This window comes from Narcine bancroftii, chromosome 9 (genome assembly GCF_036971445.1).
Source record: "Narcine bancroftii isolate sNarBan1 chromosome 9, sNarBan1.hap1, whole genome shotgun sequence".
Classification (NCBI taxonomy): domain Eukaryota; kingdom Metazoa; phylum Chordata; class Chondrichthyes; order Torpediniformes; family Narcinidae; genus Narcine; species Narcine bancroftii.
The window spans coordinates 75,807,522-75,833,500 of record NC_091477.1 but is presented as its reverse complement, the minus strand read 5'-3'; the positions used below and the strand labels follow the sequence as shown (position 1 = coordinate 75,833,500).

At 47.3% G+C, this 25,979-nt stretch overlaps 1 protein-coding gene across 5 annotated transcripts in view; it reads left to right on the top strand.

The window, feature by feature from the left end:
* The window catches only part of espnla (espin like a), a 284,051-nt gene that overhangs the window by 159,329 nt on the left and 98,743 nt on the right, over positions 1 to 25,979 (top strand). For all 5 annotated transcript variants that reach the window (XM_069896536.1, XM_069896534.1, XM_069896533.1 and 2 more), the window contains one exon: positions 12,585 to 12,743. In XM_069896536.1, coding sequence (XP_069752637.1) covers positions 12,585 to 12,743 — 159 coding nt within the window. The remainder of the gene's footprint in view (positions 1 to 12,584; positions 12,744 to 25,979) is intronic.

The following is a 25,979-nucleotide window of genomic DNA, read 5'->3' as shown; positions in this document are numbered from 1 at the left end:
GTGAGAATGTATCTGCTATGGAGTCATTGTGGCTATGGGCGAATTGCAGTGGGTCCAGATCTTTACTTGGGTACGAGTTAATTTTGGCCATGGCCAAACTCTCAAAGCATTTCATCACAGTAGATGCGAGTGCTACTGGGCAATAGTCATTGAGGCAGCTCATTCTGCTCTTCATGGGCTGGTAGGATTGATGCCCTTTTGAAGCAGATAGGAACCTCCAATTGTAGCAATGAGAGATTGAAAATGTCCATGAATACTCCAGCTAGTTGGTTGGCACAGATTTTCAATACCCTACCAGGTATACGAGCAAGAGTTCACCCTCGAGAAAGATATTCTGACATTTGCCTCAGAGATAGATATGACAGGGTCATCAACTTCTGCAGAGATTCTCATTAGTTCTGTTGAGTTCTCCTTTTCAAAGTGAGCATAAAAGGTAGTGAAGTGTGACAGCCATTTTTGATGCTCAAGCTTCATCTTATAGGATGTAATGGCGTGTCATCCTGCCATAGCTGGCGAGTGTCTGACTGTCTCGTTTTCCTCGGAATTGTCTTTCTGCTGCTGAGATCACCTTCAGTAGAGATCTGGATCACTGGTCTTAAATGCCATTGATCTTGCCCTCAGCAGGTTCCAAATCTTTTGATTCATCTGTGATTCCTTGTTGGGATACTCACAGATGTGCATAATCGTATCAACTCATCCATGAAGGTCTTGGTGAAGTCGATGACAGCTGCAGCATATTCATTCAAGTTTGAAGGTGTGCCCTTGAATATGGTCCAGTTCACCAATTCAAAGCAGTCTTGCAGGTGCTCCTCCACCTCCTTCGACCATACTTTCACTGTCTTCACCACTGGTGCTGTAGTCCTTGGTCTCTGCTTTAACACCAGGAGAAGTACAGCAAGTTGATCAGACTTACTGAAGTGCGGTCATGGGATGGCTCGGTAGGCATTCCTCATGGTTGTGCAGCTGAGGCAAAGTGTGGTAATGTGTTGTTGATAGTTTGTTAGAGATCTCTTGAAGTTGGCCTGGTTGAATTCTCCTACAATGATCGGGAAGGCTTCAGGGTGTAATGTCTCATGCCTGCTGATCACAGTGTTCAGCCCTTCCGTTACTAGCCTGGGTCTACCAAGATGATAGTGGTAAACTTCCTCGGCAGATAGAATGGATGATACTTGATCAGGGTGTGGGAGGGCGGGGCGGGGAGTGACTGGGAATGACCATCACATTTGTGCACCATGATGAATTGATGAGGACATAAATGCCACCTCCTCTGGTGTTTCTTGATACCAGTGTCCTGTGTTCAGGAAAGTTTTCTCAAATAATCTGCAGCTGGCCCTCCTCTTTGGAAATGAGGCAGCAAAGTGACTGAGGTGTCAATTGGAGAGTATTTTGGGACCAGTGAACTTCGTGAGAGGTTGAGACAAAGTGAATAATAGCAGTCTCTTCTTCAGTGTAGTAGTGTCTAAAACAAGAGGGCAGAGGTTTAAGATGAAGGGGGAAAGATTTAAAAAGGGCATAAAGAGCAACTTTTCCTCATGGAGGGTAGTGCATATATGGAATGAACTGGCAGGTACAATTATGGCACAAAAAGTACATTCAGACAGGTACATGGATAGGAATAATTTTGAAGGATATGGGCCAAATGCTCACAAATAGATCCAACTGAAGTAAGCACCTTGATCTGCATGGAAGTAAAACACGAAAATCTGCTGACACAGTGGTTGAAGTAAAAAAAACACGAAGATGGAGAAACTCAGCAGGTCAAGCAGTGTGCTTTATATAGCAAAGGTAAAAATGGATAACTGATATTTCAGCCTTGAGCCCTTCATCAAGGTATGGAAATATGTCGGCAGGCATTCAAACAAAAGAGTAGGGGGGAGGGGTTGTCACAAAGGTAGGAGGTGATAGATGGAGAAGGGAGGGAGAGGACACCTGCCAACATTTTTCCATACCTTGATGAAGGGAAATGTCGGTTATGTATTTTTACCTTTCTACATAAAGGACATTGCTTGACCTGCTGAGTTTCCAGCTTTGTGTTTTTTTTTTTTCCTCGATCTGCATGGACTAGTCGGTCTGAAAGGCCTGTTTCAGTACTATGTATCTTTATGACACCAAAAGAGATATTGGATCAGAACTATTTGCTCTGGTTTGCACCGTTTCATCTTGGTTCCCAGTGCATCCTCCTCTGGTGGCCCGATTGTCATGGCTCAATGCAGTGAGGGTAGCAGGAGGGTGGAAACAGTGCCTCAATTTAGACCGCATTCACAAAACACTGTGACCTTCTGACTGGTTGCAGCATTGTCTGGTATGGAGGTGCCAATGCAAAGGACAGGAAAAGACTACAGAGAGTTATGAACTCACCCAGCGCCATCACGGGCATCATTCTCCACTCCATCAAGGACTTCTACAAACTTTAATAAAGAAAAGCAGACTTGACCTTCAAAGGCCCCCATCACCACCCAGGCTGCGCCCTCTTCACACTGCTACCATCAGGAAGGAAGTACAGGAGTCTGAAGACAAACACCCAACAGTACAACAACAACTTCTTCCCCTCTGCCATCAGATATCTGAATAGACAATGATCCTCAGACACTATACCTCACTTTTGCATTAATTTATTTAGTTTTTAAAGTGTAATTTATACCCTTATTTGCACCTGAAACGCTGCTGCTGAACACTTAATTGCGTGTCATGTTCATGGCAATAACTTCTCATTCCAATTTGGATTCTGACATTGAGGCCTCATTCTTGGAATCATCACTGGAGGACTAGGCCTCATATGGTCAGAATCAGAAGTAGAATGAATGTTTGAGAACCATTTTGACATTCAAAGGCATTCAATATCATTCAGGAAATGTAAAATATTCAAAATATATTCCAAATTAAAAGCACACAAACATTCCAAAAATCAATTAAAATGATCAAAACTAAGATAAATTAAAAAAAAACACATTTTTCTCAAGATTTATTTCAGAAGGGACTGCCAAACCTGCGCTGGGTTTGAACTGGTAGTTGGAGGCTCTCCTGCTGGGAGGTTCTGCTGCCCCATTGGATCTCAGGAACAGTCTGACAGATCAGGTGAGGGATAGCCAGAGGAAGGCTCCGCCAGCAGATTGGCGCCACCATTGCTGGAAACTCGGTCATCCACAAGGATAACTGGTAATCTCTGGTATTAGTGCTGGCTTTAGCTTGGTAGATCTGTCCCATCAAGGCATGTGTCAACAACCTAGTCAACAGGGTGGCTTTGCAGTGGGGTGCAAGTTTTGAGATAAACGTGATGAGATGTGGGGTTGTAAAGGTAGGTGTTCCACTCCTTGTCTGAGGCAGCTGAAAATGTAGATGTAAATGGAAGTTCAATTAAAACAGTTAATATAATAACGACCAGTATTGGAGAAGTTCAATGACAACCCATTTAAAAATAGAGTCTTTAAACCCAAGATGGACAGATAGTAATCTGACTGACCAGGCAATATTATTGAACTAAGTGATTGTGAAGAAATCTATTTCTAATAAACTATTCTAATCCCTCATCTGATCCATGCTTTAGTAGGTTGTCCTAGGTCTGTATGCAGGATTATAGGAACATCACTTAAGTGGAAAACAGGTTCCTATATCTTAAAACCCTTGCATTGTCTTAGATTGACAGAAGAGAAGAGGAGACCAGTGAAGCAGATCAGAGAAACTGCTGCCCACCACAACAGTTTCAGTATCTCGCTCCTGGCTGGCTCTTGACTGATTATTTAATTAGATACCTGATCGCACCATTAAATAATTGAGTGGCTACTAATTACAGCTCCATAATCCGGTGCTATAGTCTTTATAACTCAGAGCATTTCAGGACATAGAAGATATGGGAGTCTAATCAGCTGCTCCAACAGATCAAGTATCAAGCCTGGAACAGGGAACAAATTTTCTTGTTGTTTAAGCTTGATTTAGCATTCATTTTGTCTGTAATACTTACTAAATCAAAAAGCTGAGTGAGCCAAAGTCCATCAGAGAGTTCACAGGTGGACAGGTGGTGCACAGGTGGAGAATATAAGATGATAGGCTAATAGATTTAAAATTGACATGCTGAGTAAAATCCCTTCAGGTAATGTGGAAAGCCTGTTAGTTTAAACCCTGTGATCTATTCCTGAAATTGTGTGACATCAAGGAAAGCACATGATGAGATTGATTAGTTGGTTGAGAAAATTAATCCACCAGGTGGCTGTTTAACCTTATAATAACCGAGCCCTGGTTGTTTGACAAGCACTGTGTAACTGATTAGAGCACTGACCAAGCACTTGGTAATGAATAAGCGCTGAATGTGATCTATACATTGATGAAATGCTTCTGATGAGCAGTTGCTGAATAACTGAGGAAGTTGTAAACAGGAAAATGTTCTGAATCAAATGAATGCTGTAAAATGAGTGCCATGTAACTAAAAAAATTGCTTGTAGGAAGAAAGCAGGGAGTAGAAGTCGATGGAAAGTATTCTGCCTGGAGGTTGGTGACTAGTGGAGTGCTGCAGGGCTCTGTTCGGAGACCCCTGCTCTTAATATGACCTGGATGAAGAGATGGATGGGTCAGTAAGTTTGTGGATGATATGAAGGTTGGAGTGGTTGTGGATAGAGCTCAAGAGAGTCAAAAGTTACAAGATGATATAGAGAGGATGCAGAGTTGGGCAGAAAAATGGCAGATGGATTTTGATCCGGATAAGTGTGAAGTGATGCATTTTGGAAGGACAAACCGGAAGGCTGAATACAGGGTTAAAAAATTGATTACTTAAGAGTGTGGATGAACAGAGGGACTTTGGAGTACAAATTCATACATCGCTCCTGTTTGCCACACAGGTTGATAGGATAGTTAAGAAAGCCTATGGGATGCTGGGATTCATTAATGGGGGATTGAATTCAGGAGTAGAAAGGTCATGTTACATCTGAAAATCTTTGATAAGACCATGTTTAATGTATTGTGTTCAGTCTGGTCATCTCATTATAGGAAGGATGTGGAAGCTATGGAGAGGGTGCAGAGGAGATTTACCAGGATGTTGCCTGGATTGGGAAATGTCTTGTGAGGCAAGGTTAGCAGAGCTGGATTTTTCTCTTTGGATTGTAGAAGGATGAGAGGAGACTTGATAGAGATCTACAAGATTATGAGAGGCCTAGTGCAGAATCAGCAAACACCAGAGGACATGTGTGTGATAGTGTATATGTACAGATGGTAGTGTAGGATAACTGATTGGCTGAGATATAGCCACACCTACTGGCAGGTCTTAAAGGATTGCTCCTAGCCAGACCAGGTCATTCTGGACTGGTCGACTTACTTGTGATATGCTCCAGTCTTTTAGTTAATAAAAGCCTTGGTTTGGATCAACAAGTCTTTGGTTCTTTCGACGTGCTCTATAATTTTATTAACTAAAAAGTTTTGAAGGGATGGAGCGTATGCTACGGCCGAAATGCCTCAACATTGACCCACAATCAGCTACAGCCTCGAATGACTTTAAGCACTGGGTGAGATGCTTCGAAACATACTTACAGCTCTCTGACCTTGCTGTGATAGAGGACAACCATCAACTACTAATATTGATGACTATGGTGTCCCCAAAGTGTCCAGGCCTCGACCACTTATGCCACACCCATGAAGGTGCTGAAAGGGCACTCCGAGTGACAGGTGAACAGGGTCTATGCTTGGTACAAACTTGCTACAAGGAGGCAACAGCCCAGTGAGTCCTGTAAAGCTTATATTCAGGCACTAAGGGAAATGGGCAGGGACTGTGCCTGCACCAACACCACAGATGATTTCATTCGGGATGTCTATGTGGCCAAGGTTCGATCGAATGATGTGAGGCAGTGCCCTCTAGAGCACGGGGGAGAAAACCTAGAGGACGTGATCCGGATCGCAGAGACGATGGAGGCTGCGGTCTTAAGTATGGACATGTATTCTCGGGGCTGGACCCCACAACATGATGTGAGTAGGATGCCCTCCCTCTACCCTACTACTGTCGCCATGCTGCCCGATGCAACCACAAAGTATTATTTCTGCGGGAGGAATAAGCACAGCAGGTCTCAGTGCCCAGTGAGAAAAGCTAGATGTCAGAAGTGCATTAAAACCGGTCACTTTGAGTAAATGGACATGTATCAAAGCAATTTAACTTAAGCAGGTCAACGCGGCAGGGATGCCCACTATCACCATTATTGTTTGCGCTAGCTATAGAACCACTAGCAGAATCGATAAGAAGAGATAATAATATAAAAGAAATAAAAATAAAAGACAGGGAATATAAAATCAGTCTGTTTGCGGATGATGTGATAGTGTACTTAACAGAACCAGAACTATCAATAAAAGAACTATATAAGAAATTGAAGGAATATGGAGAAGTGTCGGGATACAAGATAAACGTAAATAAAAGTGAAGCAATGCCTATGAATAACGCGGATTTCTCAAAATTTAAGGAGGAATCCCCATTCAGATGGCAAACGCAGGCAATAAGATACCTAGGTGTGCAAATAAACAAAAATCTAGGCCAATTATATAAACTCAATTACAATCCACTAATGAAAAAATTACAGGACGATTTAGAGCATTGGAAAGAGCTACCACTAACACTGATAGGAAGGATAAACTGTATTAAAATGAACATTTTTCCAAGGATACTATACTTATTTCAGGCATTGCCAATACAACTGACAGAAAAATTCTTCAAAGAGTTAAAGAAAATAATAAGGAGATTTTTATGGAGAGGGGGGAAACCGAGGATAGCACTAGATAAATTAACAGAATGGTATAAACAAGGAGGCTTACAATTGCCAAACTTCAAAAATTATTATAGAGCCGCACAATTAAGGTACCTATCAGATTTTTATCAAACAAGGGAAAAACCAGACTGGACGAGACTAGAATTAGATAAAATAGGGGAAAAGATACCTGAACACATATTATATAAATGGGACGAAAAATTGGTACAACATAGAACTTCTCCAGTATTACACCATCTCCTCAATATATGGAAGAAGATTCATGTAGAAAGAAATAAAATAAATTACCAAATACCAAAACTAATATTGACGCAAAATAAGCTACTCCCTTTTACAATAGACAACCTTGCCTTTAGAAAATGGGAAAAAAAAGGGATTAAAAGAATAGAAAATTGTTTTTCAGGAAGTAGATTCTTATCCTTTGAACAAATGAGAGATAAGTACAATATAACTGGAGATACAGCGCTGGCATATTACCAACTGAGATCCTACTTGAAAGATAAATTAGGAAGCAACTTGAGTTTACCAGAGGGAAGTAACCTTGAATATGTGATTACAGATACAATGTTAATCAAAAGATTTATAAAAAATATGTATATTAAACTGCAAGAAAAGGAGAATGAGGAAACAAATGGTAAAACTAAACAAAAATGGGAACAAGATTTAAATATAAAGATAAAAAAGGAAACATGGGAGAAGTTATGCTCTGGAACGATGAGAAATACAATAAATACGAGGCTGCGTATGATACAATATAATTGGTTACACAGACTATACATTACACCGCAAAAGTTAAATAAATGGGACCCAACAGTATCTGATAGATGTTTTCGATGTAAAAAAGAAAGGGGAACAACAATTCATGCAATCTGGACATGTGAGAGAGTAGAAAAATTTTGGGATGATCTCAATCAGATATTAAATAAAATAACAGAAAACAATATACCAAAGAATCCAGAGATCTTTCTCCTAAGTAACATAAAAAATAAAGAATTTGGAATTGACTTGGAAGATGCACAAAAAAGATTTGTCAAGATAGCCCTAGCCGTAGCAAAAAAATGTATTATGTCAACCTGGAAAATGGAAGATCATTTGAAAATACAACAATGGTATATAGAAATGAATAAATGTATTCCATTAGAAAAAATAACATATAGTTTAAGAAATAATATTGAAATATTCGAACAAGTATGGGAGCCGTACATTAAATACAATAGCGAAAACCTACCGGGAACAAACATTACCTAAGTTGATGGAAGGAGAAGAAAAGAAAAGAATGGACTCAGTAGAATTTCTGGTGTATTTTTGTTGAATGACAACATTGTCTAACTGAATTAATGCAACCTAGATTGTATACCTAAAATGGATGAGGGGGGGGGGGGTGGGGGGGTGGCTTGGGAGGAGGGAGGGGGGAGGGAGAAAAAGTCACTGTAAATGTGTGGAAAAGAAAAAGTGTATATCATGGCTATTGTGATTTATGGTGTGAAAAATAAAAAATTTAAAAAAAAAAAAAAAAAAACCGGTCACTTTGCTGTAATTTGTCACTCCAAAATGGCCACCATCAAACACAGTGCCTCGTGTGAAGCCCAATTGCCACTCTCCATTTCAAACACTTCTTCTTCAGAGCTCTCATCCAATGAGAGCCAGGGCTCTACCGTGCGGTAGCGCCTGACGTCACGGTGCAGACACTGAGCTCAGAAGGTACAACCCACCCTCGCCGTAATGATGTTCACCCTACCTCGCATGGCAACGTCTGACCAGGCCCCAGCTGACCTCAACGGCCGCCTCCGCCCAGGGACCCACCACCAACGAGGCAGCTGACCAGGTACCTGCAACTGCAACTGATGCTGCCGACCGCCCGACTGATCGCCCCACCGCCAACAGCAAGCAGTGACCCCCAACACTTACCATTGGCTGGCCAACACCTAGAGCAGACTGAAGGCAACAACATCAACTCCTTGACGCTGTCTCTTCAGGCCCAACTGTTTGCATGATGTCATCACGCACGACTCCACTGTCCCAATTACAAGTCACTGCATCAATAACCCTCGACCAGGACCCCCCCCCTCCAACCACTCACAAAAGCTATGGAACTGACTAAAGTGCATGGACACGATACCAACTGTCAACTGACAGTTTTATCCGCCCAGACCTGGCCCACCGTTGCAGACTGGCTATTCTCTAATTTCATTGGCGACCAGATTGCATTTGACTGGGGTAAAGAGGTACTGCGTGGTGTCCCTGAAAGTCCAGGGCATCATGTTCACAGACTTCAAACTATTAGTCCTTCCCCAATTGTGTGCCCCTGCACTGCTGGGATTTTCTGTGCCAGTTTCAAATCATTTCCCTGCACTTTGTGGGGTGGGGTGGGGGGGTGGGGTGGGGTGGGGTGGGGGGGTCCTCACACTCCACTCTCCGTCTGTAACTACTCCACCCGGGAAGCTTCCTGCCCCTGCGTCCCGGGGCCTCCCTCTCTCCACCCTCCGAGTTGTTCCACCAGCGCTTTTCGCAAGTATCACCCCTGGCTGGAAGCCTGTGGCCACCAAAAGCCGGCAATATGGTTATGAACACAGGAAATTCATCACAAGTGAGGTGCGCAGACTGTTGGACGAGGGCATTATCGAACCTAGCTTGAGTCCATGGAGGGCCCAGGTGCTGGTTGTTAAAAACGGGGAGAAGCCACAGATGGTGGTTGACTACAGCCAGACTATCAACCACTTCGCACTCCTGGATGCGTACCCCCTTCCACAGATCACAGATGTGGTGAAGCAGATCACCCATTACTGTGTATTTTCCACCATTGACTTGCGTTCAGCCTATCATCAGCTCCCGATCCGCCAAGAAGACCAACCTTTCATGGCCTTCGAAGCGAATGGGCAGCTGTATCAATTCCTCAGGGTACCCTTTTGGTGTCACAAATGGCGTCGCGGTCTTCCAGTGGGAAATGGACCAGATGGTGGACCAAAATGGGCTGACTGCCTCTTTCCCGTATCTGGACAATGTCACCATCTGTGGCCATGACACAGAGGATCATGATGCCAACCTTGAGAATTTTTTTCAGACTGCAGCTCGACTGCACCTGGCCTACAATTTCGACAAGTGTGTCTTCTGGACCACTCGGCTCGCAATTTTGAGTTGTGTGGTGGAGAACGGGGTGGTCATGCTGGACCCTGACTGCATGAGTCCCCTCATGGACTTTCCCCTCCCCCACACCCAGAAGGCACTCAGACGCTGCCTGGGCTTTTTCTCTTACTATGCCCAATGGGTTCCACACTATGCCGATAAGGCATGGCCACTCATCAAGACCACCTCTTTTCCCCTGTCAACTGAAGCCAGAGCGGCCTTCGACCGCATCAAGTGGGACATCGCTGCTGCACGCCATCGACGAGTCCATTCCGTTCCAAGTCGAGAGCAATGCATCCGACTTTGCACTGGCAGCCACTTTGAACCAGGCTGGCCGGCTGTAGCCTTCTTCTCCAGAACCCTCCAGGGACCCGAGAGCTGACACTCCTCTGTCGAGAAGGAGGCCCAGGCCATAGTCGAAGCAGTACGTCGTTGGAGACACTACTTCACTGGCAGGCGCTTCACATTACTGACTCCTTCATGTTTAGCAATACCCAACGAGGTAAGATCAAGAATGACAAAATCGCCAGGTGGAGAATCGAGCTCTCCACCTTTAATTATGACATACTGTATTGGCCTGGTAAACTCAACGACCCACCAGATGTGCTCTCCAGGGGGACTTGCCCCAACATACAACTGGACAGGCTGCAGAAACTCCACGAGGAGCTCTGTCATCCAGGGGTCACTCGGTTCATGCAATTTGTCAAAGCTCGCAACCTGCCCTATACGGTCGAGGAGATTTGCTCCATGACCCAAGCCTGCCCGGTGTGCGCTGAGTGCAAGCTCCACTTCTTCCATCCGGAGAACGCCCATGTCATCAAAGCCACCCGCCCCTTTGAGCGTCTCAGCGGAGACTTCAAGGGGCCCCTACCGTCGACCAACTGTAACACCTACATCCTTACAGCCATCGACGAGTACTCCCGCTTCCCGTTCGCTGTGCCCTGCTCAGACATGACTGCCTCCTCAGTTATAGAGGCCATGCACAGCATCTTCGCCTTCTTCGGGTACCCCAATTACATCCACGGTGACAGGGGGTCCTCGTTTATGAGCGCAGAGCTGCAGCAGTACCTTCTGGAGAGTGGTATTGCTTCAAGCAGGACCACCAGCTATAACCCACGCGCTAATGGGCAAGTAGAAAGAGAGAATGCCACCGTCTGGAAAGCAGTTACGCTTGGTCTCTGGTCCAAAGGTCTCCCCACCTCTCGCTGGCAGGATGTGCTCACTCGTGCCCTACACTCCATCTGCTCCCTCTTATGCACTGCAACCAATGCCACCTCCCATGAAAGGATGTTCTCTTTCCCGAGGGAATCTGAGTCGGGAACGACCATACTGGCATGGCTCACAGTTCCCGGTCCGGTCCTCTTACGACGCCACGTCCGGTACTCAAAGAATGACTCCTTGGTTGACTGAGTCATTCTGCTCCATGTGAACCCACATTATGCCTATATTGAGTACCCGGACAGGGGGGAGGACACAGTCTCGGTAAAGGACCTAGCCCAAGCCGAATCAGGCACAGCAGTGCCTTTAACCCAACCTCCCCCTATTCCTTCTCCCCCAGGTCATGTGCTTGAACAGAGGGACCACCACCACCCAACCAGCTCAGGCCAGATTGTTGACAATGCTATTGGGGAATTGAGCAAAGCAGTGGCCGCACCCTACGGGCCTGCCGGCGACGCTACGGTGACCCCAATCCAGGCACCATGGCGGTCATGCCAGACGGTCAGGCCCCATGACCGGTACAGCCCCTAACTTCCATCCACCCTGGGGTCAGTTCTCAAAGAAGGGGTGAATGTGAAAGTACAGATTCTATCACCAATGTGTATATGTACAGATTGTAGTGTAAGATGACTGTGATTGGCTGAGAGTATAGCCACACCTACTGGCAGGTCTTAAAGGATTGCTTCTAGCCAGACCAGTTCATTCTGGTCTGGTCGACCTACTTATGATATGCTCCAGTCTTTTAGTTAATAAAAGCCTTGGTTTGGATCAACAAGTCTTTGGTTCTTTCGACACACACTACAACATGTACAAAGGGAAGGGTTGGAAGTTTAGGGGGAGACATTAGGGTAATTACTTTAAATAGAGTTAGGGATGGTGGTGGAGGCTGAAATATTGGGGGAATTTAAGAGACACATGGATGAAAGAAAGAGGGTTAAGGGGTAGGGAGAATTTAGTACTTTTATTTAAGGAAGGATATGTGGGTCAATACCACGTCGAGGGCCGAAGAGCCTGTACTGTGGTGTATTGTTCTATGATAAGCGTAATTTAAGGACCAAGCATATAACTAGGATGCACTGTGAGAGGCAGGTTCCACATAGCTAAACATCAACGCGAGTCAACTAGCATAGCATCACTTGTGGATTGCTGTGTAAGGAATGAATGCCGTGGAACTAAAGAACTTAATGGAAAAGGGTGCGATAATTTTTGCTGCACCTCCCTGAATGTTTTACAAAATGTCCCCCTACCCTATTACTTTACTGATTGAAAATCTCTTCACCCTATTTTGAAAGCAATGGTCCTTTTCACAGTGCTTAGTCGTACCATGGTTTTCCATATCCCTTCCTAGCCATTCCCTGCAATAGATTTTAAAGTTGTCCAGATAATGGGCCCACACTTCCACTCTCTTTTTTGACTGGTGTGATACATTTGATGCTTTCCAATCTCAAATCTTAGACTCTGTCTTGTGCTTCTGACTGATTAACCTTGCACCCTGCTTTCTCTTTCCAGCTCCCACTGGAGGAGCCTCCTGTATCAAAGCAAAGGCAAGAATCTATTCGGAAATCCAAAAGCACCGTGATACACCAGAGCCGAGGTGACTATTACCAGGCAATTAACGAGGGCCACAAGGAGTGGCGCGGCTCTCAGCAAGAAATGGAGGATACCAAGGTAATGAAAGTCCTTCCATATGGATGGTGAAATGCCCTGTGTTGAAAAGGGTACCCAGACTGCCTCAATATCTTAGCAACCTCTTTTATCTGTACCATTGGCTGGTTTTGCATTTGTGATTTGTTTTCCACACTCATTGATGGTACACCTTGACCGCATCTTACTTGATTCACATCCAGAAGTTAAGTCCTCAATAGCTAGGCCCTACTGGGATACGTAGCCTTGCTTCTGCAGTCAGGCCCTTCTGAGACTGCTGAGAAAAACATTGACTTTTGCCAAAACCTCATCCCTTTGCCCTGCTCCTTAAAGCTGTTCATTGTTTCTCAATATTCAGGCCATGCAGAAGCTTCAGAAAAGATTAAAAAGAAATAAGATATTAAAATTGAAAAATGTTCGCTTAACACTAATTAAAAAATATATTACTGCAAAATCAAATAATTAAATAAAACATGTGCTACTTTATTCTCACCTTTTCTTCACTGTACTCTGTCTGGCGCTGTGTGTGATGTGTAAGTGTGTGCTCATCTGCAATGACACATTGTCATTTTCATTCAGGTTCCTATTACCATTGCCAATGTGGGGCATTATTGTATGTTCACAGTTTCTGCAGTGGTATATTCAGTGTACCATTCATTCAGTGTTGCTGGGCCTGGCACTGCTGTACCTGCTTCTGAATACTGACCACTTCTCATTTAATCCTTTCTGAAATGGCATTGAACCACTGCCAACTGTGCCCAGCAAAGACTGAACACACTGCTGATTGCCCACTATTCTTGGCACTGATAGTTTACTGTAAATAATACTGAATGTTCATTGCATTTGTTCCTGAATACATGCTGCATTTAAATATTCAATTATATCTTTGACTAAAGACTTGATGTGCAGGGAAAAAAATATTGCTCACGTTGCATGGCAGTTAAGATTATTGTACCTGGCACTGGATTCTCACTGTGACGCTGAATACTCTCTGTACTGGCACTGGTTGTTTACTGTACCTGTCAATGCATTTTTATGGTGCAGAATGCATGCTGTACCTGGCACCAAATGCTCTATGTATTCTATACCTGAAATTGAATGTTCATTGCACTAATCATTGATTGCTACCTCTATAAGGCTATGAATTTGTTATATTTGGCCTGGAACCCTGGCAGTACCAAGCAATAAATATTCACTGCTCCAGCAGCTGAAAACTTGCATCTGTCTTCTCTCTTTATGTGGCATTGAATCTGCTACTGAATGCTCACTATATACTCATTGTATCTGCTAAATAATTCTTGGTGCACTCTCTCTCCCTGGCCATGTGTGGTCGTTGCATCTGGAAGAGTATGCTTGGTGTAGTGTAGCTGATCTGGCCATGTGTGGTCATGACCTGGCCATGTGTGGTCGTTGCATCTGGAAGAGTATGCTTGGTGTAGTGTAGCTGATCTGGCCATGTGTGGTCATGACCTGGCCATGTGTGGTCGTTGCATCTGGAAGAGTATGCTTGGTGTAGTGTAGCTGATCTGGCCATGTGTGGTCATGACCTGGCCATGTGTGGTCGTTGCATCTGGAAGAGTATGCTTGGTGTAGTGTAGCTGATCTGGCCATGTGTGGTCATGACCTGGCCATGTGTGGTCGTTGCATCTGGAAGAGTATGCTTGGTGTAGTGTAGCTGATCTGGCCATGTGTGGTCATGACCTGGCCATGTGTGGTCGTTGCATCTGGAAGAGTATGCTTGGTGTAGTGTAGCTGATCTGGCCATGTGTGGTCATGACCTGGCCATGTGTGGTCGTTGCATCTGGAAGAGTATGCTTGGTGTAGTGTAGCTGATCTGGCCATGTGTGGTCATGACCTGACCATGTGTGGTCGTTGCATCTGGAAGAGTATGCTTGGTGTAGTGTAGCTGATCTGGCCATGTGTGGTCATGACCTGGCCATGTGTGGTCGTTGCATCTGGAAGAGTATGCTTGGTGTAGTGTAGCTGATCTGGCCATGTGTGGTCATGACCTGGCCATGTGTGGTCATTGCATCTGGAAGAGTATGCTTGGTGTAGTGTAGCTGATCTGGCCATGTGTGGTCATGACCTGGCCATGTGTGGTCGTTGCATCTGGAAGAGTATGCTTGGTGTAGTGTAGCTGATCTGGCCATGTGTGGTCTTGACCTGGCCATGTGTGGTCGTTGCATCTGGAAGAGTATGCTTGGTGTAGTGTAGCTGATCTGGCCATGTGTGGTCATGACCTGGCCATGTGTGGTCGTTGCATCTGGAAGAGTATGCTTGGTGTAGTGTAGCTGATCTGGCCATGTGTGGTCATGACCTGGCCATGTGTGGTCGTTGCATCTGGAAGAGTATGCTTGGTGTAGTGTAGCTGATCTGGCCATGTGTGGTCATGACCTGGCCATGTGTGGTCGTTGCATCTGGAAGAGTATGCTTGGTGTAGTGTAGCTGATCTGGCCATGTGTGGTCATGACCTGGCCATGTGTGGTTGTTGCATATGGAAGAGTATGCTTGGTGTAGTGTAGCTGATCTGGCCATGTGTGGTCATGACCTGGCCATGTGTGGTCGTTGCATCTGGAAGAGTATGCTTGGTGTAGTGTAGCTGATCTGGACATGTGTGGTCATGACCTGGCCATGTGTGGTCGTTGCATCTGGAAGAGTATGCTTGGTGTAGTGTATCTGATCTGGCCATGTGTGGTCATGACCTGGCCATGTGTGGTCGTTGCATCTGGAAGAGTATGCTTGGTGTAGTGTAGCTGATCTGGCCATGTGTGGTCATGACCTGGCCATGTGTGGTCGTTGCATCTGGAAGAGTATGCTTGGTGAAGTGTAGCTGATCTGGCCATGTGTGGTCATGACCTGGCCATGTGTGGTCGTTGCATCTGGAAGAGTATGCTTGGTGTAGTGTAGCTGATCTGGCCATGTGTGGTCATGACCTGGCCATGTGTGGTCGTTGCATCTGGAAGAGTATGCTTGGTGTAGTGTAGCTGATCTGGCCATGTGTGGTCATGACCTGGCCATGTGTTGTCGTTGCATCTGGAAGAGTATGCTTGGTGTAGTGTAGCTGATCTGTCCATGTGTGGTCATGACCTGGCCATGTGTGGTCGTTGCATCTGGAAGAGTATGCTTGGTGTAGTGTAGCTGATCTGGCCATGTGTGGTCATGACCTGGCCATGTGTGGTCGTTGCATCTGGAAGAGTATGCTTGGTGTAGTGTAGCTGATCTGGCCATGTGTGGTCATGACCTGGCCATGTGTGGTCGTTGCATCTGGAAGAGTATGCTTGGTGTAGTGTAGCTGATCTGGCCATGTGTGGTCGTTGCATTTGGAAGAGTATGCTTGGTGTAGTGTAGCTGATCTGGCCATGTGTGTCATGACCTGGCCATGTGTGGTCGTTGCATCTGGAGGAGTATGCTTGGTGTAGTGTAGCTGATCTGGCCATGTGTGGTCATGACCTGGCCATGTGTGGTCGTTGCATTTGGAAGAGTATGCTTTGTGTAGTGTAGCTGATCTGGCCGTGTGTGGTCATGACCTGGCCATGTGTGGTCGTTGCATCTGGAAGAGTATGCTTGGTGTAGTGTAGCTAATCTGGCCATGTGTGGTCATGACCTGGCCATGTGTGGTCATTGCATCTGCAAGAGTATGCTTGGTGTAGTGTAGCTGATCTGGCCATGTGTAGTCATGACCTGGCCATGTGTGGACGTTGCATTTGGAAGAGTATGCTTGGTGTAGTGTAGCTGATCTGGCCATGTGTGTCATGACCTGGCCATGTGTGGTCGTTGCATCTGGAATAGTATGCTTGGTGTAGTGTAGCTGATCTGGCCATGTGTGGTCATGACCTGGCCATGTGTGGTCGTTGCATCTGGAAGAGTATGCTTGGTGTAGTGTAGCTGATCTGGCCATGTGTGGCCATGACCTGGCCATGTGTGGTCATTGCATCTGGAAGAGTATGCTTGGTGTAGTGTAGCTGATCTGGCCATGTGTGGTCATGACCTGGCCATGTGTGGTCGTTGCATTTGGAAGAGTGTGCTTGGTGTTGTGTAGCTGATCTGGCCATGTGTGTCATGACCTGGCCATGTGTGGTCGTTGCATCTGGAAGAGTATGCTTGGTGTAGTGTAGCTGATCTGGCCATGTGTGGTCATGACCTGGCCATGTGTGGACGTTGCATTTGGAAGAGTATGCTTGGTGTAGTGTAGCTGATCTGGCCATGTGTGTCATGACCTGTCAATGTGTGGTCGTTGCATCTGGAAAAGTATGCTTGGTGTAGTGTAGCTGATCTGGCCATGTGTGGTCATGACCTGGCCATGTGTGGTCGTTGCATCTGGAAGAGTATGCTGGTGTAGTGTTGCTGATCTGGCCATGTGTGGTCATGACCTGGCCATGTGTGGTCATTGCATCTGGAAGAGTATGCTTGGTGTAGTGTAGCTGATCTGGCCATGTGTGGTCATGACCTGGCCATGTGTGGTCGTTGCATCTGGAAGAGTATGCTTGGTGTAGTGTAGCTGATCTGGCCATGTGTGGTCATGACCTGGCCATGTGTGGTCGTTGCATGTGGAAAAGTATGCTTGGTGTAGTGTAGCTGATCTGGCCATGTGTGGTCATGACCTGGCCATGTGTGGTCGTTGCATCTGGAAGAGTATGCTTGGTGTAGTGTAGCTGGTCTGGCCATGTGTGGTCATGACCTGGCCATGTGTGGTCATTGCATCTGGAAGAGTATGCTTGGTGTAGTGTAGCTGATCTGGCCATGTGTGGTCATGACCTGGCCATGTGTGGTCGTTGCATTTGGAAAAGTATGCTTGGTGTAGTGTAGCTGATCTGGCCATGTGTGGTCATGACCTGGCCATGTGTGGTCATTGCATTTGGAAGAGTATGCTTGGTGTATTGTAGCTGATCTGGCCATGTGTGTCATGACCTGGCCATGTGTGGTCGTTGCATGTGGAAAAGTATGCTTGGTGTAGTGTAGCTGATCTGGCCATGTGTGGTCATGACCTGGCAATGTGTGGTCGTTGCATCTGGAAGAGTATGCTTGGTGTAGTGTAGCTGATCTGGCCATGTGTGGTCATGACCTGGCCATGTGTGGTCATTGCATCTGGAAGAGTATGCTTGGTGTAGTGTAGCTGATCTGGCCATGTGTGGTCATGACCTGGCCATGTGTGGTCGTTGCATTTGGAAGAGTATGCTTGGTGTAGTGTAGCTGATCTGGCCATGTGTGTCATGACCTGGCCATGTGTGGTCGTTGCATCTGGAAGAGTATGCTTGGTGTAGTGTAGCTGATCTGGCCATGTGTGGTCATGACCTGGCCATGTGTGGTCGTTGCATCTGGAAGAGTATGCTTGGCGTAGTGTAGCTGATCTGGCCATGTGTGGTCATGACCTGGCCATGTGTGGTCATTGCATCTGGAAGAGTATGCTTGGTGTAGTGTAGCTGATCTGGCCATGTGTGGTCATGACCTGGCCATGTGTGGTCGTTGCATCTGGAAGAGTATGCTTGGTGTAGTGTAGCTGATCAGGCCATGTGTGGTCATGACCTGGCCATGTGTGGTCGTTGCATCTGGAAGAGTATGCTTGGTGTCGTGTAGCTGATCTGGCCATGTGTGGTCATGACCTGGCCATGTGTGGTCGTTGCATTTGGAAGAGTATGCTTGGTGTAGTGTAGCTGATCTGGCCATGTGTGTCATGACCTGGCCATGTGTGGTCGTTGCATCTGGAAGAGTATGCTTGGTGTAGTGTAGCTGATCTGGCCATGTGTGGTCATGACCTGGCCATGTGTGGTCGTTGCATCTGGAAGAGTATGCTGGTGTAGTGTAGCTGATCTGGTCATGTGTGGTCATGACCTGGCCATGTGTGGTCGTTGCATTTGGAAGAGTATGCTTGGTGTAGTGTAGCTGATCTGGCCATGTGTGTCATGACCTGGCCATGTGTGGTCATTGTATCTGGAAAAGTATGCTTGGTGTAGTGTAGCTGATCTGGCCATGTGTGGTCATGACCTGGCCATGTGTGGTCGTTGCATCTGGAAGAGTATGCTTGGTGTAGTGTAGCTGACCTGGCCATATGTGGTCATGACCTGGCCATGTGTTGTCATTGCATCTGGAAGAGTATGCTTGGTGTAGTGTAGCTGATCTGCCCATGTGTGGTCATGACCTGGCCATGTGTGGACGTTGCATTTGGAAGAGTATGCTTGGTGTAGTGTAGCTGATCTGGCCATGTGTGTCATGACCTGGCCATGTGTGGTCGTTGCATCTGAAAGAGCATGCTTGGTGTTGTGTAGCTGATCTGGCCATGTGTGGTCATGACCTGGCCATGTGTGCTCGTTGCATCTGGAAGAGTATGCTTGGTGTAGTGTAGCTGATCTGGCCATGTGTGGTCATGACCTGGCCATGTGTGGTCATTGCATCTGGAAGAGTATGCTTGGTGTAGTTTAGCTGATCTGGCCATGTGTGGCCATGACCTGGCCATGTGTGGTCGTTGCATCTGGAAGAGTATGCTTGGTGTAGTGAAGTTGATCTGGCCATGTGTGGTCATGACCTGGCCATGTGTGGTCGTTGCATCTGGAAGAGTATGCTTGGTGTAGTGTAGCTGATCTGGCCATGTGTGGTCATGACCTGGCCATGTGTGGTCGTTGCATATGGAAGAGTATGCTTGGTGTAGTGTAGCTGATCTGGCCATGTGTGGTCATGACCTGGCCATGTGTGGTCGTTGCATCTGGAAGAGTATGCTTGGTGTAGTGTAGCTGATCTGGACATGTGTGGTCATGACCTGGCCATGTGTGGTCGTTGCATCTGGAAGAGTATGCTTGGTGTAGTGTAGCTGATCTGGCCATGTGTGGTCATGACCTGGCCATGTGTGGTCCTTGCATCTGGAAGAGTATGCTTGGTGTAGTGTAGCTGATCTGGCCATGTGTGGTCATGACCTGGCCATGTGTGGTCGTTGCATCTGGAAGAGTATGCTTGGTGTAGTGTAGCTGATCTGGCCATGTGTGGTCATGACCTGGCCATGTGTGGTCATTGCATCTGGAAGAGTATGCTTGGTGTAGTGTAGCTGATCTGGCCATGTGTGGTCATGACCTGGCCATGTGTGGTTGTTGCATCTGGAAGAGTATGCTTGGTGTAGTGTAGCTGATCTGGCCATGTGTGGTCATGACATGGCCATGTGTGGTCGTTGCATCTGGAAGAGTATGCTTGGTGTAGTGTAGCTGATCTGGCCATGTGTGGTCATGACCTAGCCATGTGTGGTCGTTGCATCTGGAAGAGTATGCTTGGTGTAGTGTAGCTGATCTGGCCATGTGTGGTCATGACCTGGCCATGTGTGGTCGTTGCATTTGGAAGAGTATGCTTGGTGTAGTGTAGCTGATCTGGCCATGTGTGGTCATGACCTGGCCATGTGTTGTCGTTGCATCTGGAAGAGTATGCTTGGTGTAGTGTAGCTGATCTGGCCATGTGTGGTCATGACCTGGCCATGTGTGGTCGTTGCATCTGGAAGTGTATGCTTGGTGTGGTGTAGCTGATCTGGCCATGTGTGGTCATGACCTGGCCATGTGTGGTCGTTGCATCTGGAAGAGTATGCTTGGTGTAGTGTAGCTGATCTGGCCATGTGTGGTCATGACTTGGCCATGTGTGGTCGTTGCATCTGGAAGAGTATGCTTGGTGTAGTGTAGCTGATCTGGCCATGTGTGGTCGTTCCATTTGGAAGAGTATGCTTGGTGTAGTGTAGCTGATCTGGCCATGTGTGTCATGACCTGGCCATGTGTGGTCGTTGCATCTGGAAGAGTATGCTTGGTGTAGTGTAGCTGATCTGGCCATGTGTGGTCATGACCTGGCCATGTGTGGTCGTTGCATCTGGAAGTGTATGCTTGGTGTAGTGTAGCTGATCTGGCCATGTGTGGTCATAACCTGGCCATGTGTGGTCGTTGCATCTGGAAGAGTATGCTTGGTGTAGTGTAGCTGATCTGGCCATGTGTGGTCATGACCTGGCCATGTGTGGTCGTTGCATTTGGAAGAGTATGCTTGCTGAAGTGTAGCTGATCTGGCATTGTGTGTAATGACCTGGCCATGTGTGGTCGTTGCATCTGGAAAAGTATGCTTGATGTAGTGTAGCTGATCTGGCCATGTGTGGTCATGACCTGGCATTGTGTGGTCGTTGCATCTGGAAGAGTATGCTTGGTGTAGTGTAGCTAATCTGGCCATGTGTGGTCATGACCTGGCCATGTGTGGTCATTGCATCTGCAAGAGTATGCTTGGTGTAGTGTAGCTGATCTGGCCATGTGTAGTCATGAACTGGCCATGTGTGGACGTTGCATTTGGAAGAGTATGCTTGGTGTAGTGTAGCTGATCTGGCCATGTGTGTCATGACCTGGCCATGTGTGGTCGTTGCATCTGGAATAGTATGCTTGGTGTAGTGTAGCTGATCTGGCCATGTGTGGTCATGACCTGGCCATGTGTGGTCGTTGCATCTGGAAGAGTATGCTTGGTGTAGTGTAGCTGATCTGGCCATGTGTGGTCATGACCTGGCCATGTGTGGTCATTGCATCTGGAAGAGTATGCTTGGTGTAGTGTAGCTGTTCGGGCCATGTGTGGACATGACCTGGCCATGTGTGGTCGTTGCATTTGGAAGAGTGTGCTTGGTGTTGTGTAGCTGATCTGGCCATGTGTGTCATGACCTGGCCATGTGTGGTCGTTGCATCTGGAAGAGTATGCTTGGTGTAGTGTAGATGATCTGGCCATGTGTGGTCATGACCTGGCCATGTGTGGACGTTGCATTTGGAAGAGTATGCTTGGTTTAGTGTAGCTGATCTGGCCATGTGTGTCATGACCTGTCCATGTGTGGTCGTTGCATCTGGAAAAGTATGCTTGGTGTAGTGTAGCTGATCTGGCCATGTGTGGTCATGACCTGGCCATGTGTAGTCGTTGCATCTGGAAGAGTATGCTGGTGTAGTGTAGCTGATCTGGCCATGTGTGGTCATGACCTGGCCATGTGTGGTCATTGCATCTGGAAGAGTATGCTTGGTGTAGTGTAGCTGATCTGGCCATGTGTGGTCATGACCTGGCCATGTGTGGTCGTTGCATCTGGAAGAGTATGCTTGGTGTAGTGTAGCTGATCTGGCCATGTGTGGTCATGACCTGGCCATGTGTGGTCGTTGCATGTGGAATAGTATGCTTGGTGTAGTGTAGCTGATCTGGCCATGTGTGGTCATGACCTGGCCATGTGTGGTCGTTGCATCTGGAAGAGTATGCTTGGTGTAGTGTAGCTGATCTGGCCATGTGTGGTCATGACCTGGCCATGTGTGATCATTGCATCTGGAAGAGTATGCTTGGTGTAGTGTAGCTGATCTGGCCATGTGTGGTCATGACCTGGCCATGTGTGGTCGTTGCCTTTGGAAAAGTATGCTTGGTGTAGTGTAGCTGATCTGGCCATGTGTGGTCATGACCTGGCCATGTGTGGTCATTGCATTTGGAAGAGTATGCTTGGTGTATTGTAGCTGATCTGGCCATGTGTGTCATGACCTGGCCATGTGTGGTCGTTGCATGTGGAAAAGTATGCTTGGTGTAGTGTAGCTGATCTGGCCATGTGTGGTCATGACCTGGCCATGTGTGGTCGTTGCATCTGGAAGAGTATGCTTGGTGTAGTGTAGCTGATCTGGCCATGTGTGGTCATGACCTGGCCATGTGTGGTCATTGCATCTGGAAGAGTTTGCTTGGTGTAGTGTAGCTGATCTGGCCATGTGTGGTCATGACCTGGCCATGTGTGGTCGTTGCATTTGGAAGAGTATGCTTGGTGTAGTGTAGCTGATCTGGCCATGTGTGTCATGACCTGGCCATGTGTGGTCGTTGCATCTGGAAGAGTATGCTTGGTGTAGTGTAGCTGATCTGGCCATGTGTGGTCATGACCTGGCCATGTGTGGTCGTTGCATCTGGAAGAGTATGCTTGGCGTAGTGTAGCTGATCTGGCCATGTGTGGTCATGACCTGGCCATGTGTGGTCATTGCATCTGGAAGAGTATGCTTGGTGTAGTGTAGCTGATCTGGCCATGTGTGATCATGACCTGGCCATGTGTGGTCGTTGCATCTGGAAGAGTATGCTTGGTGTAGTGTAGCTGATCAGGCCATGTGTGGTCATGACCTGGCCATGTGTGGTCGTTGCATCTGGAAGAGTATGCTTGGTGTAGTGTAGCTGATCTGGCCATGTGTGGTCATGACCTGGCCATGTGTGGTCGTTGCATTTGGAAGAGTATGCTTGGTGTAGTGTAGCTGATCTGGCCATGTGTGTCATGACCTGGCCATGTGTGGTCGTTGCATCTGGAAGAGTATGCTTTGTGTAGTGTAGCTGATCTGGCCATGTGTGGTCATGACCTGGCCATGTGTGGTCGTTGCATCTGGAAGAGTATGCTGGTGTAGTGTAGCTGATCTGGCCATGTGTGGTCATGACCTGGCCATGTGTGGTCGTTGCATTTGGAAGAGTATGCTTGGTGTAGTGTAGCTGATCTGGCCATGTGTGTCATGACCTGGCCATGTGTGGTCTTTGCATCTGGAAAAGTATGCTTGGTGTAGTGTAGCTGATCTGGCCATGTGTGGTCATGACCTGGCCATGTGTGGTCGTTGCATCTGGAAGAGTATGCTTGGTGTAGTGTAGCTGATCTGGCCATATGTGGTCATGACCTGGCCATGTGTGGTCATTGCATCTGGAAGAGTATGCTTGGTGTAGTGTAGCTGATCTGCCCATGTGTGGTCATGACCTGGCCATGTGTGGACGTTGCATTTGGAAGATTATGCTTGGTGTAGTGTAGCTGATCTGGCCATGTGTGTCATGACCTGGCCATGTGTGGTCGTTGCATCTGGAAGAGCATGCTTGGTGTTGTGTAGCTGATCTGGCCATGTGTGGTCATGACCTGGCCATGTGTGCTCGTTGCATCTGGAAGAGTATGCTTGGTGTAGTGTAGCTGATCTGGCCATGTGTGGTCATGACCTGGCCATGTGTGCTCATTGCATCTGGAAGAGTATGCTTGGTGTGGTGTAGCTGATCTGGCCATGTGTGGCCATGACCTGGCCATGTGTGGTCGTTGCATCTGGAAGAGTATGCTTGGTGTAGTGTAGTTGATCTGGCCATGTGTGGTCATGACCTGGCCATGTGTGGTCGTTGCATCTGGAAGAGTATGCTTGGTGTAGTGTAGCTGATCTGGCCATGTGTGGTCATGACCTGGCCATGTGTGATCATTGCATCTGGAAGAGTATGCTTGGTGTAGTGTAGCTGATCTGGCCATGTGTGGTCATGACCTGGCCATGTGTGGTCGTTGCCTTTGGAAAAGTGTGCTTGGTGTAGTGTAGCTGATCTGGCCATGTGTGGTCATGACCTGGCCATGTGTGGTCATTGCATTTGGAAGAGTATGCTTGGTGTATTGTAGCTGATCTGGCCATGTGTGTCATGACCTGGCCATGTGTGGTCGTAGCATGTGGAAAAGTATGCTTGGTGTAGTGTAGCTGATCTGGCCATGTGTGGTCATGACCTGGCCATGTGTGGTCGTTGCATCTGGAAGAGTATGCTTGGTGTAGTGTAGCTGATCTGGCCATGTGTGGTCATGACCTGGCCATGTGTGGTCATTGCATCTGGAAGAGTATGCTTGGTGTAGTGTAGCTGATCTGGCCATGTGTGGTCATGACCTGGCCATGTTTGGTCGTTGCATTTGGAAGAGTATGCTTGGTGTAGTGTAGCTGATCTGGCCATGTGTGTCATGACCTGGCCATGTGTGGTCGTTGCATCTGGAAGAGTATGCTTGGTGTAGTGTAGCTGATCTGGCCATGTGTGGTCATGACCTGGCCATGTGTGGTCGTTGCATCTGGAAGAGTATGCTTGGCGTAGTGTAGCTGATCTGGCCATGTGTGGTCATGACCTGGCCATGTGTGATCGTTGCATCTGGAAGAGTATGCTTGGTGTAGTGTAGCTGATCTGGCCATATGTGGTCATGACCTGGCCATGTGTGGACGTTGCATTTGGGAGAGTATGCTTGGTGTAGTGTAGCTGATCTGGCCGTGTGTGTCATGACCTGGCCATGTGTGGTCGTTGCATCTGGAAGAGCATGCTTGGTGTTGTGTAGCTGATCTGGCCATGTGTGGTCATGACCTGGCCATGTGTGCTGGTTGCATCTGGAAGAGTATGCTTGGTGTAGTGTAGCTGACCTGGTCATGTGTGGTCATGACCTGGCCATGTGTGGTCATTGCATCTGTAAGAGTATGCTTGGTGTAGTGTAGCTGATCTGGCCATGTGTGGTCATGACCTGGCCATGTGTGGTCGTTGCATCTGGAAGAGTATGCTTGGTGTAGTGTAGTTGATCTGGCCATGTGTGGTCATGACCTGGCCATGTGTGGTCGTTGCATCTGGAAGAGTATGCTTGGTGTAGTGTAGCTGATCTGGCCATGTGTGTCATGACTTGGCCATGTGTGGTCGTTGCATCTGGAAGAGTATGCTTGGTGTAGTGTAGCTGATCTGGCCATGTGTGGTCATGACTTGGCCATGTGTGGTCGTTGCATCTGGGAAAGTATGCTTGGTGTAGTGTAGCTGATCTGGCCATGTGTGGTCATGACCTGGCCATGTGTGGTCACTGCATCTGGAAGAGTATGCTTGGTGTAGTGTAGCTGATCTGGCCATGTGTGGTCATGACCTGGCCATGTCTGGACGTTGCATTTGGAAGAGTATGCTTGGTGTAGTGTAGCTGATCTGGCCGTGTGTGGTCATGACCTGGCCATGTGTGGTCGTTGCATCTGGAAGAGTATGCTTGGTGTAGTGTAGCTGATCTGGCCATGTGTGGTCATGACCTGGCCATGTGTGGTCGTTGCATTTGGAAGAGTATGCTTGGTGTAGTGTAGCTGATCTGGCCATGTGTGTCATGCCCTGGCCATGTGTGGTCATTGCATCTGGAAGAGTATGCTTGGTGTAGTGTAGCTGATCTGGCCATGTGTGGTCATGACCTTGCCATGTGTGTTCGTTGCATCTGGAAGAGTATGCTTGGTGAAGTGTAGCTGATCTGACCATGTGTGGTCATGACCTGGCCATGTGTGGTCGATGCATCTGGAAGAGTATGCTTGGTGTAGTGTAGCTGATCTGGCTATCTGTGATCATGACCTGGCCATGTGTGGTCGTTGCATCTGGAGGAGTATGCTTGGTGTAGTGTAGCTGATCTGGCCATGTGTGGTCATGACCTGGCCATGTGTGTTCGCTGCATGTGGAAGAGTATGCTTGGTGTAGTCTAGCTGATCTGGCCATGTGTGGACATGACCT